Raw genomic sequence first — 13,207 nt, forward strand, 5'->3', positions numbered from 1 at the left:
AATCTTACCCTGCACATGACCGCAATTTAAGTACACATAAGGCTGATTCACTTGATCTCCAATGTTAACTTTGCGTGGTATAACCAAGGTGTTTAATCCAACCGGACATTGTGGACGACCAGCATTAATGGCATCGATTAGCTTTTCCAAATCGTGTTTAGTCTGTGGACAAAGAAAACAATAGATATTAATATTGGTTGTTTTTAAATAATCAATAAATATCAAGTAATACCGGTGAGTGTTGTAAGCCCTCAGCTGAACGCCAAAGAAGCGTTGCTCCACAGAGATCAATAAGTGTGCCATCCTGCAGGATGTTGCATTCATCGTAGATCTGTAATATATTAACATTAGAAAATCTCTTTCCTTTTTTTTTCAGTAGATATTCGAATAATACTCACTGGTTGACCCTTTTGTTGGGCCGAACGCGATTCGCGCAAACTGAAGACATCTCCGCCCACGGAGCATTCACGCCATAGACCACATTTGGCAGTGCCACCACAGAATGAGCCCTTTGGATGCATTATCAAGACACCATTTGTGGTTAGACCATCAATTTCAACATTGTCCTGCCATTTGGTTGCCTTTTCCTGTTTGACAGACAAATGATATGAGAGGTTATTGGTAGGAAAAATCATCGAAATTCATTATACTTACGCCCAAGAATATATTTCTACTCGAATCAAAGCCAGCAGCAAATATTTTTGACTTGGCCGGCTCACAGCGATTGACCAAAATGCGACAGGCGAAACGTGAAATTGTGCTCTGCATAACCTTGGCATCCTTCTTATCACCAGGCAGCGTGTCCATCACAACAAAATCGATGGGCGACTCTGACGAGCGTCCCACCTGAAAGAGCAGAAATTTGATGTCATTATTCACAGCAAACATAGACACTGATTAGACTCTATCTATCGAAATCAACCCCATTTATCATTATACAAATAGACCGATACATACACACATATGTCATGCGATATTGCCTTTACACTTTATGCCAATAAGGAAACCGCCTATCGATACTAGATACTGGGCAAAAAGTGGCAGAAAAAATGACCAGAAATGGGTCTATTCTAAGAAGACCTAAATAGGCACGCAAACAGATAGGGCCAAGGTAAACTAAACTCAAGTTAAACTTGGTTGAGACACTAAAACTTTAGGCGATTGTGAGGCCATATTGAGGCCATTGCTTGTAATCTATGTAAATATTGAACATTGTCTATAAGTCAAGTTAAATGTGTTAAATTTGACCTCTCCAAAGTGCCAGAATTAGGGCATACGGCAACATTGTCACACAGTGGGCCGTTTTCTTAATTATTGATATTGAAAAATTGGCTCTTCTCTTAATTTCTCCCTAAAATCAAAGGAAATTTTATACCCAATCAGTTTGAGAGGCTTTTGAGGCAGCGATTTATCCCATAAACAAGCCACTGTGCCACGTAGGGGTCACCAATCAATCAGGTAAGTTGTCATTTTAACTCACCTGAAACATATCCGTTTCTGTATCCTCTTTATATTCCACAATGACAGCCTGACTCCGTGATAGGGTATAGGAAATTGAATGCTGATTGGCATCCAGTATGGCCTTCGAAGTCTGTGGCGATTGTACAATATAGTGTTTGGATCTTTTAACTCCACTCGCTTCTGTGCGCTTGTGCAACACAAATTTGGAGCGTCGTCGTCCACGATCACCCTGTGGTAAATAGCCATTGTATCTGAAAACGGGAAAGAAGATTGTTGGGATATGATGTTAGGGCTGATTTATGATAAGAAGCAACAAAAAAAAAAACCCCAACCCAATTGCCACACATACATACATATACGATGTTTGCACATAATGTAAATATAATTCATTCAGTTTATAGGTCAAGTTCTGCGTCGGCAAATGTGTTTACACAATTAGTGTGGATAATGAGTTACAATAACTCAAAGGGAATGGCGGAATTTTTGTTTTGTTCTTTTGGTTAGTCCATAAATTTGTATCTACATTATTTTCAGTTGTAAGTGGAAATATTGTTGACTCATCATGTAATAAATCATACATCTCTTTGAAATGTATTCGTATTTTCGTTAATACTATAATAAGCCAATAAGACAAAGAGCAAAGCATTTTGTTCTCTATTTTGGTGATGTTAATATATACTGAATTATACTGATTATATAGAAAATTATAGAAGACAAATATTGCTTTTTTAAATGTGGATAGATTCATTGAAGTAACTAACTTTGTCTTAATTATTATTACTTAAGAAAATATGGAAAAAATTATCCCTAGAATATGGTCAAAATTAGTTTTCTTAATTTTTACAATTTTATTAATTTTGGAAGAACATATTTCGGGTTTTGAATTGTTTTCTCTTTAATTCCTTTAAAAATAGTTTAAAAATATAATATTTAAAAGAATATAAATTAAAATATGCAGTCTTGACTGTGATAGGAAATCTTTATGATGCAGTCGAATTATATAGATGAAATGGGTAGAGATCTTTTCAGTTAATAGAAACTCGGAATTATTTTATGACAATCCAATGAAATGCAATCAAAGCCATCTAATCTTCTGCTCCAAATGAATCCAGTTCGTAAAACTCTAGAACTTAATTGGGATACAGATGAACATACCTTGAAGAACCTTTAAAAACTATTTCAATGAATTGGTAAATAACTATCTGGATCCCATAAAAAATTAGTTGAATATTTAAAAGTAAAATTTATTACATCCAAGGTCCAATTTATAATCCTTTTCATCTAAAAGAAGTGCAACAAAAACTATTCTCCTTCATCTCTTTTTTGGAGAATTCCTAAACAAGTTGATTGGAAAAGTCGTTAATACACCATTTAATCTTTATCGAAAATTTGACAATTTAATGACCCACGTAGCATAAAAATTCGTAAATTCTATAATATTTCTAACATTTTTATTACGCAGAACAGAAAAACGAACACATTTAGATGTTTTCTTGTTGGCCAAATATCAGCCCAGAGTTCGTGATATTTTGTCTGTTAAATAGCCAAATCCGTATAAGCCTCTGATTCTTAAATTGACAGTTGATGGACATGCCTTCAGGTTGTTTGATTCTGATTCATGACATTATACGTTTGTATGGATAGGAACATAAAGACGTAAATCTTACTCTCTGTCGTTGTAATAATAGAGACTTTTTATACTCTTTGATATATTAATGAGGCACATTTAGGCAGGTTTGATGATTTTCCAACACATTAACATGAAAAGCAAAGTTGTAGTTAATTTTTATGGCAACAATTAAGTACACAGTGAGGCAAAGGGAGAGAGTAATGAACAAGGAGATGGGCATGGGGATGGAGGGGCGATATATGGCGCGGCTTTGTGTGGTCATCAACCGGTTTCACTTTAGATCTCCAGCTATAGCTCTCATCGTCGTTATCATCATCAACATCATCATGATCATGTCTATCATATATCACTAGAAGAGCGAGCGTGCGACAAATATGTGAACATTTCCTCAATATTGTGCATGCCACATGGAAACCCACAAAGTGCTCAACCAAAAGAAGAAAAAAATGATAAATTGATTTGCTGCCCAGACACAAAGATTCCTTGCTCTTGGTTGTTGGCTGGCTCCATGGCAACGCGACAAAGTCAACTTTTTTGACAGACCTTTGTTGGCTGGCTTATGTATAAGGCAATTAAAAAGTGTTAAGATAACAACAGCAACTGTAGTCTGTTCTCGGTCATTTACAGAACATTATTAAGTTAATGACTCAAGCAACCAAATGTGCTGCATTTGGCCCTCTACCTCTACCGCCAACACACACACACACACACACATGTATGTGTGAGTCAACCAGACACCGAGCTAAGAGTAATCAGCGCAATGTCAAGCCATCGACAAACAGACAGACAGACCGACTGACCGACCATCAAGATTTACAAGCGTTGCTGGTGCTGCTGAAGCTGCCGGCCAAAAACCATCAATCTTTAGGCCAGCGGTCAACAGGGAACGTCGACGGTTGCTGCTGCTGCTGCGTGTTCCTAAGTTTATGTGAATGGACTGTCCCCTCTTTCTGTTGAATCCATTCGGTTACAGTTTACAGCAGGTCGCTCTTTAGGCCTTCTCGACTGCGAAGGCTTACTAGAGGCTTAGGGTCTGCATTGAGGCTTAACAAAGTGCGCACATGTGTTTACCCATAGATTTTGGTTTGAATTTTGGAGATTCAAGGGAAGAGAAAACGATTTACATGCTCGTAAGGTGCTTCTGATGATCGACTATTAATCTTAAAAAGAAGTGATATTATATACATTAAACTATTTCAGGGAACTTCACCATTCCCATTCAAGTTTTAAGACTTTTACTTAGTCGATGATAGACTAAACTATCTTAAACACAAATAGAATCAAATGTCCACATTTTAGCAAGGTAAAATGCTTTTGGTACTTACCCAAGTATAACTAATTCACCGTAACGCAAACGGGGCTTATCATGACCATCGCCGCCGTCTTCAGCCAGTATGGGAGATTCTGTGCCGTCGGTGCTTTAAAATAGAAAGAAAAGAAAAAGAAGTTTATGATAAATGTAATAAACAATTAGGCCAAGCCTTCCCATCTCCATTCATCTCTGTCTCTGTCCCTGTCTCTCTCTCTCTCTCTCTTAATAATTTACACATTACATTTTCATGACTCAGTTTATTTGTCTCTATATCTATGTGTAAGACTGAACTTAAGTTAACTTACAGCTCCGCCATAATGCTGAATGGCGCTCCATTGTGTTGTTGTTGTTATTGTGTGTTATGCAAGACCGTCAGTAAAAATAAAATAATACAACAAAGAAAATGTATGTATGTATGTATTTTTTTATTTTTTCTTGGCTATGCAACATATGTAAAAAGCTAAGAGCAAGACAAGAAACAATTTCAAAAGTAAAATGCCAAAGAAATTGCTCATTTTCAAGTTCTTCTTTCCAGAATTTCAAATGAGTAAGATATTTGAGTGGGCCAGAACCCAGGCCCAGCTCAGTTGGCGTCGCCATTTCGTCTGCCTCGTCTGTCAAGTGCAAAAAAAAATGCAGTTGGCCTTTTGTCATTTAAGTTTATCTTTTTTCTTTCTCTATGTATTTCCCCAAACAGTCTTCCCCATCTCTCTCGCACTCACTAGTCTTTCCTTTTGAAAGATGAAGTCATATAAATGCCGAGCGAAAAGTTTTTGTGGTGCTCAAGTTACCTGCTAAGCTGAGCATAAGCCAAAAACTAATAATTATTGTAATTAGTATTATGCAAAATTTATAGGTGAACTGCTAAATTTTGGTTAACTATTTTCCATTAATGGAATTACTTTGGCTTAGCTTCTTATTTTAATACCCTGTTTGCTCCTCTCCTCTAAGGGGATATGAGAAACTTTTAGCAAACGAAAAAGTTCACACAAACAATTTTAGAAAAATTTTTAAAGGAGATCCTACATTTAAGTTCTACATTTTGGATAGGCCAAGTGTTCAGAAAGGCCAATCTAGGAATGTCATATTTTTAAAATTGAATGTAATATTCAAAAAAACGGATAAACTAATAAGGAGTTCGAATAGTTGATAATATTTTCTTTTTTTTTAAATTGTTCTTCTAAATTTTGAAAAAGGGATAATTGTTTACATATACTATATTTATATAGACATACTTATAAGATATTCAGGCATTATTAATGAGGCATTTTTAATGCTTAGATTCTTGGAAATATTAATAAACGATTTAACCATTTTTAGGGACAACCATTTATGGAGGTAGAACAATTTTAAGGTTGTTCTGCATTAAAATTGAATATAATTGATTCATTTCCTTGTATTAAAATCCCATTTGCAGTTCCTCCTTCTTATTTTACACGCTCAATTAATTTTCTTTTTAATTCTAACAAATGAGGAATGGTAAATTGCAATCTATAACTTTTAGGTAAAGTCCCTATTTGCAACTGGATATTAGAAAACCGGCGCCTGTTTCCAATTTTACTTTTTTTAATGCAATGCTCTTCTTCTCTCATTTTTTTTTGTAAGGGGCGGGCGCATCATAAACTTATTTACAGCAATCTAATAAACCAGCACGGCGCCGCCGGTTCCCACACACCCCACAACCACCCACACGCCTACACTGAAACTGGTGGGGAAGATACCCACAGGAGGGGGTGATGAATAGGGAGGGGGAACGCTGCTGTATGAGTGACTGGCACGGGCGACTGCTTTGGGGGTTGCATTGATTTTTGCTCGTTGCATTTAAACTTGCTCCTCGTTTTGTATGTGCTGCTGCAGACGAGTTGGGATGGGCCAGAGATGGGCTAGGGGGGATCAGCATGGTGGGGTGGTACTTGAAATTGTGCAGTGCAGACAGTATTTCAACCCATCATTGTGGAGGTGGGTGGAGGGTAAGCAGACGTGTAGTAAGGTGCAAAAAAAAACCCATTGCCTCTTCTCACTCACTCTTTCTTCGACGCTGTCTCATCGTCTGCCTGTCTGTCTGTCTCTCCTTAGGCATCAAATTAGCGCTTCAAACTCTAGTTAGAGACACATACATATATGAACCTTTTTTTTATATAATGATGATATTGAAATATGCAGGATTCAGAATTATTCCCATTTGCCTTTTAAGGATTTTTTGACCGTTAAATCGAATCAGTCATTGCTACATTGATGAAAAGGATGATAAAGTTTAAAATCCTGTTATCTACTTGCTTTAGTTTCCAACTGAATATGTGTTTTTTATTCCCTTTGAATGTTATTTATTTGCTTTTTAGTCCGTGTTATATCTAATGAATATTATGGGTAGTTTCAATTCTTAAAGCCCAAACTAGTTGGAAACGAAGGAAATTTTTCAATTGAAAAATCGAAACGCATGGAATTGTGTGTTCAATCTTTAGTTTGAATCGAATTCGAATTCCCATGAAGAATTTGCATATATGTATTTTTGTGAATTTAAAGAAATAAATATCGTATATTATTTTATCAGACAATCGTATTGAAAGTAACCATGACAATGGTTGATTTCTATCTTATCTACACAATTTCGAGGAAAAAAATTGAAGCCATAAAAATAATATCATACGCGTCTGTCGATATTCAGACATTATATTGATATGATAGAATAAATATTTGACTATTGAACAAATTAATGCAAAATTTACTTCTTTCATTGGCATGACTCCACCTCATAGCATGTCTTAGGCTTAGAAATTTTGATCTTGTTTGTCGTCTTCTTGTTAAGCAACAATAATTGCTGGCTAATTATCTTGACACTTAATTACAAATAAACACACACAGACACTCAGAAACACATATTTGAGAGACAAAAGGAGCCACCAAAGGCCACCCAAGCAAAAAACAGCAACAGAATTGGGTTAAATTGATTAAACCAAGTCGAAGCATAATAGCCAAGAGAATTCCATTTTGTGTGTCATATGGATGGGAATGTTTTCAAATTAAATTTCATTAGCAAACAAACATTTCAGGACGAGCTGAATGTAAAGTGAAAATTTAAGTAAATATTTGGGCAAGAAAACCAAACAACAAACCATAAACAAAATAAATAAGAATGGGATATGACAACATAGAGGTAGAGCTTTCAATTGAGAAAAGTTTCAACATGTGTGTGTGCATCAATGGACCATCCCTCCCTATAGGGCAATGCCTTAATTAAAACCCAACATAAATCTCAATTATATGCCCCCAACTCAACAAAACAGAAAAAAAATAACCGAAAATCATGTGGGTTTTCATCTATGAGGGTTAAATCATACAACTAAACACATATGTATGTATATACATTTATTGATTTCCAAGGAATAAAGCCAACGATAACAACAACCACAACTATTTGCATACATTTCAATTTCGTGGCTAACTCAAAAATAAGAATCATAAGGGTCTTCCATCGTTCCACAGTTTGCATGCCCCAGCAAATTCTCATTCGATGGAGTCAGCGGGGTAAATTTATAATGAAAGAGAAGTTAGATAGATACATGTAAGCACATTATTAGAGAATTGTTTATAAATTGAAGAAGAAAGAGAAATAGAAACAATTTTGGTGATAGGAACATTTAGATGAATCAGAGATCGATTCTTCACTCATAGATCAATCCAAACATGAAACTGAAACATTTCATGTATATTCTATATCGTCATACTAAGTTTCCATTATATCTAAACTCAATATTCAATGTGACCAACTTTTGAGCCAAGCAAATATATATGTCCACATGCAAAGGTAGAGGGCGGGGTAAAAGTAAATACAAATAGAAATATTCATGGAGTTATAGTCTCAACGTATCCATGAGATACCACATGCCGGCAAAGTCTCCCTACTCATTGCTTTTGTGCTTATTTTTTTCAGATACCGACAATGCGTATATGTATGTATCTATGTACCTACAACAATATAAGTATATATAAGTATATACATAAGTATTTGTATCTATGTCTGCCGGCATTGTTTGGCTAAATCAATTTTTTCTGTGTTTGTGTGTGAAGGCTACGAGTTTCGATGACGGCTAGAAGAAGGGGCTGGTAGGAGGAGGGTTTCGGTTGCCGTGGAAAAGGGCGTAAAAATGTATTTCATTATATAGTAGCTGGCTGTGGGGTGTTGTTGTTGCTCCGACATTGCATGACAACGTTCTCACATCGATTTTCTTTGCCGCATGCAAAACTAAATAGGAAAAAGCCGGACCAACTGAAAAACCCGAGCGACCGACAATCGCATTACAATAAATTTTCAGCTCAAAGGCCAAGTCAAGCCCCAACCCCAACCCCACCCCGCCCCATTACTCCACCATTCAATGGATTGCATGCTACAAAAAGAAAACTAAGTGCAGGACCCAAACTACAAAAATGAAATCAGGGCACATTGCATCAGGTATACTCTATATATATACCGATATCTTTTCGTGCGCCACAGCTAAATGTCAAGGGGTCGCACGGTTTATGCAATTTAATTTGATTATTACCCTAGAATCTACATGGTGGTATTATATGCACTATATGCATATATGCATTCATTTGATTAGCTGGGACTGCGAGCTGCCATCAGCTTAAAAGGCTTTTAGCGTTGTCCCTTTTTAATTGCGTTCAACTATGTGGAAAAAGGAGTGAAACGCAAAAAGAGAGGGAGCGAGAGAGAGAAGGAGTTTTCCTCATGGAGGTCAGTTAATTGCATACAAAACAAAAGCCACTTTTAAAAGTGAATAAATAAGCCATCTCTTCTTTATTGAAATTCTCTTTTTTTCTCAGATTTAATAACCAAATGCATTTAGTTTTACACATTTCAAATCATTATGACAGTTTTTGCAGCATAGTTTTCAAATTGGTTTTTGTTAATTTTTCATGATATTCTTAAGTAATTGTCTTATCAATAATAAATTTTATTTTATGGCATTGTGATGTTCTTATGGGAAAACATTTTCCGGGCAATGTATATTGCTTAACACATTTTTCTTACTTTTTATGCAGTAGTATGGCAAGTCGATGGAAACATTTTCTTCTTTTTTTTTTTGTATTCGTATTCTTTTTTTAGACAAGTTTTTCCATGGCAGCTGCACCTTCTTGGGCTTCGTCTTCTTCTTGTTTTGCCCTACTTAGTGGTGCATGTATGCCGACTGTGTGTGTGTGTGTGTGACATTTGTGGTCCAACAGAGTATCGTGTATTATATATATGTACATATAATATATATATAAAACTTTCATAAATCTCTGCGTTTTGCATGTCAAGAAGAACGAGGCAAAACAAAATTGTGAAGCCGACTCTATTTGCCAAGCGGCGTCTATCTCAGAGACGGACGGAAAAGCAAACATAAAGAGTATTTGAAAATCTATTTAAACAAAGTGAGTTGGCTCGGGAAAAACCTTAAAGAAAAATTCATAGATTCAACTAGAGTGATGACTTTTAAATAACCTGTAAGTAAAACATTTCAAACTATTACCAACTAGCCAAATACATACAAAAAAACAATTAAGAACCAAGACCAAAATTAACTCTATTTCAGTTATTTAAAGCCTTAACTGAGTGGACATAATGTTCTTATTATTGTGCCCACAAGTGTCAATGAATTACCAAAGCTGTGAAAGAGCATTTGCACTAGAGCTTAAGGATTTAATTGAATTTAAATACAACTTAAGTTCAGTTTCTATCCAAATGGAGTAAATATGCCTTTTAAAACTATAAAACACAGGGTATCTATGTGTGTGTAGATAGATAGTTCAAAATTCATTCTGTTGTGCTTGAAATTTGAGAAGATTTAATGCTGAGAATTGAGCAGGAAACTAAAAAATATGCATGCCAACATATTCCATAGTCCAGGAAAGTGCAATGGGAAAGCAAAAACCATGAACAAACCAAGCCAAGAACAATGGGACAGGGCAATGGGACACTTTATGCAGGTGCTGCTGCTGCCACCAACAAGAAACGGGAGGGGGGAATATATGAAGAAGCAGGTGTTTTGTTACCAAAATTGTATGGCCAAATGTGTGTGTGTGTGGTTTGCTTATGACACCAACTCTCAAGTTCAGCTTCATTCATATTCCAGAGCGTTGTCTGTCAGTGTGTGTGTGACCACAGCTGTTTGCATTTCAAGAATGAAACTCTTGTCAATGCGAAAGAAAACTTGTTTCGCCAGCAAAAAATTTTTTTTGAGGCATAAACTATAGAAGAACAACAAGCAGGCAACAAATTGCAGAGAGCATAAACCATGCAAAAAAGAACCAAAAGACCAGAACAACAGACTCAGAAACGAAACCCTGTTTATAAAACCGAAATAATGTGAGAAATTAAGACGGACGGCAAAGCAAAATGGCCAAAAAGAACAAGAGAGAGAGAGAGAGAGTGAGAGAGAGAGAGGGAGGGATACGATATACACATAATAAAGCTCACATTTTTTGGGTTGGTTTTGTATCTTCAAGATACATTTTCGTTTTTGTCGACAGCTGTTAAGGGGCCCTACTAACACGTTAAATAATATGCAAATTTAAACATACTTTTTTTTGTCTCTTTCGGTTAATTTCTAAACAGCTTTTCTTTAACTAGCTAACATAACAATACATAGTTGTCTATTTTTTTTTTGTTTTGCTTTTGTTTGTTACATAATCAGCACAAAATTTCATTTTAGCTTGTTGTTTGGCGATGTGTATTTTGTTTTTTGCATAACTTTTGTTTATGTTCAACAAGCATTTTTTTGTTTTCTTCTCTTTCTTCACTTTTTTTTTCATTTTAATCAGCTGCTGCTGTCGCCGCTCCCATTTGGGTTTGTTTGTTTTCTTAGCTGCCTCATGCGGCAGCACGACTCGCAACTATTTTTTGGTCTTTTTTTTTTGGGAGTTGTTTGTTGTCTGGGTCTCTCTTGGCAAACAAATTTGGCATACAGAGTTTGCACTATGTTTGTATGTACATAGATACACAAATCACCCACCATGAAACCAGGCGACAAAAATCTAACCAACTTCCATCCAACACCCATTGTATCTAAGACTTGGCTAAAATGATATCAAGACAAAGAAGTGAACTATCACAATGATTCAAGCTGTGGTTCTCGCAATTAGTTGGCTTCTAAAATGCCATAAGAGATAGAAAGAGATAGAGAGAGAGATAGACAGCGCGTAAACGTTTTCAAGATACATATCTACATATAAAAAGTTTTTCAACCATGAGCTCTAACTAAAACAAACTGGCATCTAATTTTAGTTAATGTTTTATAATCTTCTATATTTACATTTGATTTTATACTTCTCAGTAGATTTTTTTTTTTAATGTGGTAACGTCCTTTTTTTGATATACAAATTTGTTTAAGGCTGAGAACTATACACTTTTTTAGCATATAACATGCAAAAATATGGTATTTTACATTTCACTATTATGATTGTAAAAAAAATGTTTTAAAACTTTGTTCCTATACGTTTTATATTAAATGAAGCTCTAAATATTGATAATCAGGAATGAATTATCCCTATCATAAGTAGATATATATCTAAGTAAATAAATAGTTTTAAATTGATTATTATGTACCTTGAAAACCGTTTCGTTTTAGAAACTGGATTCGAGTCTTGTTTAAAAATTGATCAAAACTACTTGTAAAATGTGGAATACATGAGACCGTCAATACCCATTGAATGATATCTTGTTTATGCCTATGCGATGCTGACAAAGACCTGTCAAAGGCGTTTACAATCTTCAACGATTAATATACAAATACAATGAAGAAGATTATCTATTCTCAAAAGTACATACTAACTAAGAACTAACTATTTAATAGAATATACATGTTCAAAGGTAATAACAATGAAAAAAAGGGTACTAAACAATTTCATATGCACAAAATTAGAACCTTTTTCTATTTCTACAAACTAAAAAATATAAAAGAGCAACCTCTTTTATATGGGCTTATGAGAGTCTTAACGAAATTTGTACAAATTATCAAAATGAGGGTGGGAAATATCCAACTAAACAATATTCTTAATAAATTATTTTCAAACTGCATACAAAAATAACAGCGAAGCTATGATTTTAATAACTTATTTGAAATAGTCCAAAAGTTGAGAAACTTTGACTTGCTACCATTTTGAAAGTACTTTCATTATATTTCTTTTATGAAAACTCTTGGACTAAAAATTGGCAAGTTATGCGTATTAACGTTTTTTTACTAGCCGGGCCATTTTAGTCGTGTTCATTTGAGTGAGTGAGAGGGAAGACGGCTTAATCATGTTACGAAGCATTTTTGGTCTTATAAATCTCAAAGTCGGCGAGATAACTTTATGTTTATGTTTGATATGTTACACACACACACGAACTTCAGATACCCTTTGCAAGTTTATGCAACGAGCTTTAAAGTTTCTGGATTAATTTGGGCAAACTCCATGTCGGTTTTTCTCTCTTTGATTTTACCTACATTTTTGTTGTATTTTCTTTAGCTGCCTGACAGTTTTTAGTTTTTTTGCGCTTGTTTCTGCCTTTTGTAATGGTGCTTGGTCTTTCTTAATTTGTTTCTCTTTTCCGTATTTTTTTTGTTTTTTGTTTGTTTTGTTGTTTTTGGCTAAAAATAATACCACAAATTGTAAGCAAAAGGCAACCCATTTCTTTGCTAATAGTTTCGCTTTTCATTTGTGGAGTAACTGGGCCGGTATCCTCTATCCACCATTCCCAAATGCTCTCCTTTGTGTTGGCTTATGGTTTTTTTTCTTCTGGTTTTTCTTTTTTTGGACTGACTCCAATTGCCATTGTCTAT

The 13,207-nt window shown here is 35.2% G+C and overlaps 1 protein-coding gene across 2 annotated transcripts in view; it reads right to left on the bottom strand.

Moving 5' to 3' along the window:
• LOC6646998 (protein pellino) overlaps positions 1–13,207 on the bottom strand; it is a 35,703-nt gene that overhangs the window by 1,902 nt on the left and 20,594 nt on the right. For both annotated transcript variants that reach the window (XM_002070256.4, XM_047013564.1), the window contains exons 3-8: positions 4,417–4,509; positions 1,481–1,712; positions 655–846; positions 399–587; positions 233–331; positions 9–162 (exon numbers count right to left, since the gene is read on the bottom strand). In XM_002070256.4, coding sequence (XP_002070292.2) covers positions 9–162; positions 233–331; positions 399–587; positions 655–846; positions 1,481–1,712; positions 4,417–4,509 — 959 coding nt within the window. The remainder of the gene's footprint in view (positions 1–8; positions 163–232; positions 332–398; positions 588–654; positions 847–1,480; positions 1,713–4,416; positions 4,510–13,207) is intronic.

This window comes from Drosophila willistoni, chromosome 3R (genome assembly GCF_018902025.1).
Source record: "Drosophila willistoni isolate 14030-0811.24 chromosome 3R, UCI_dwil_1.1, whole genome shotgun sequence".
In the NCBI taxonomy this organism is placed as follows: domain Eukaryota; kingdom Metazoa; phylum Arthropoda; class Insecta; order Diptera; family Drosophilidae; genus Drosophila; species Drosophila willistoni.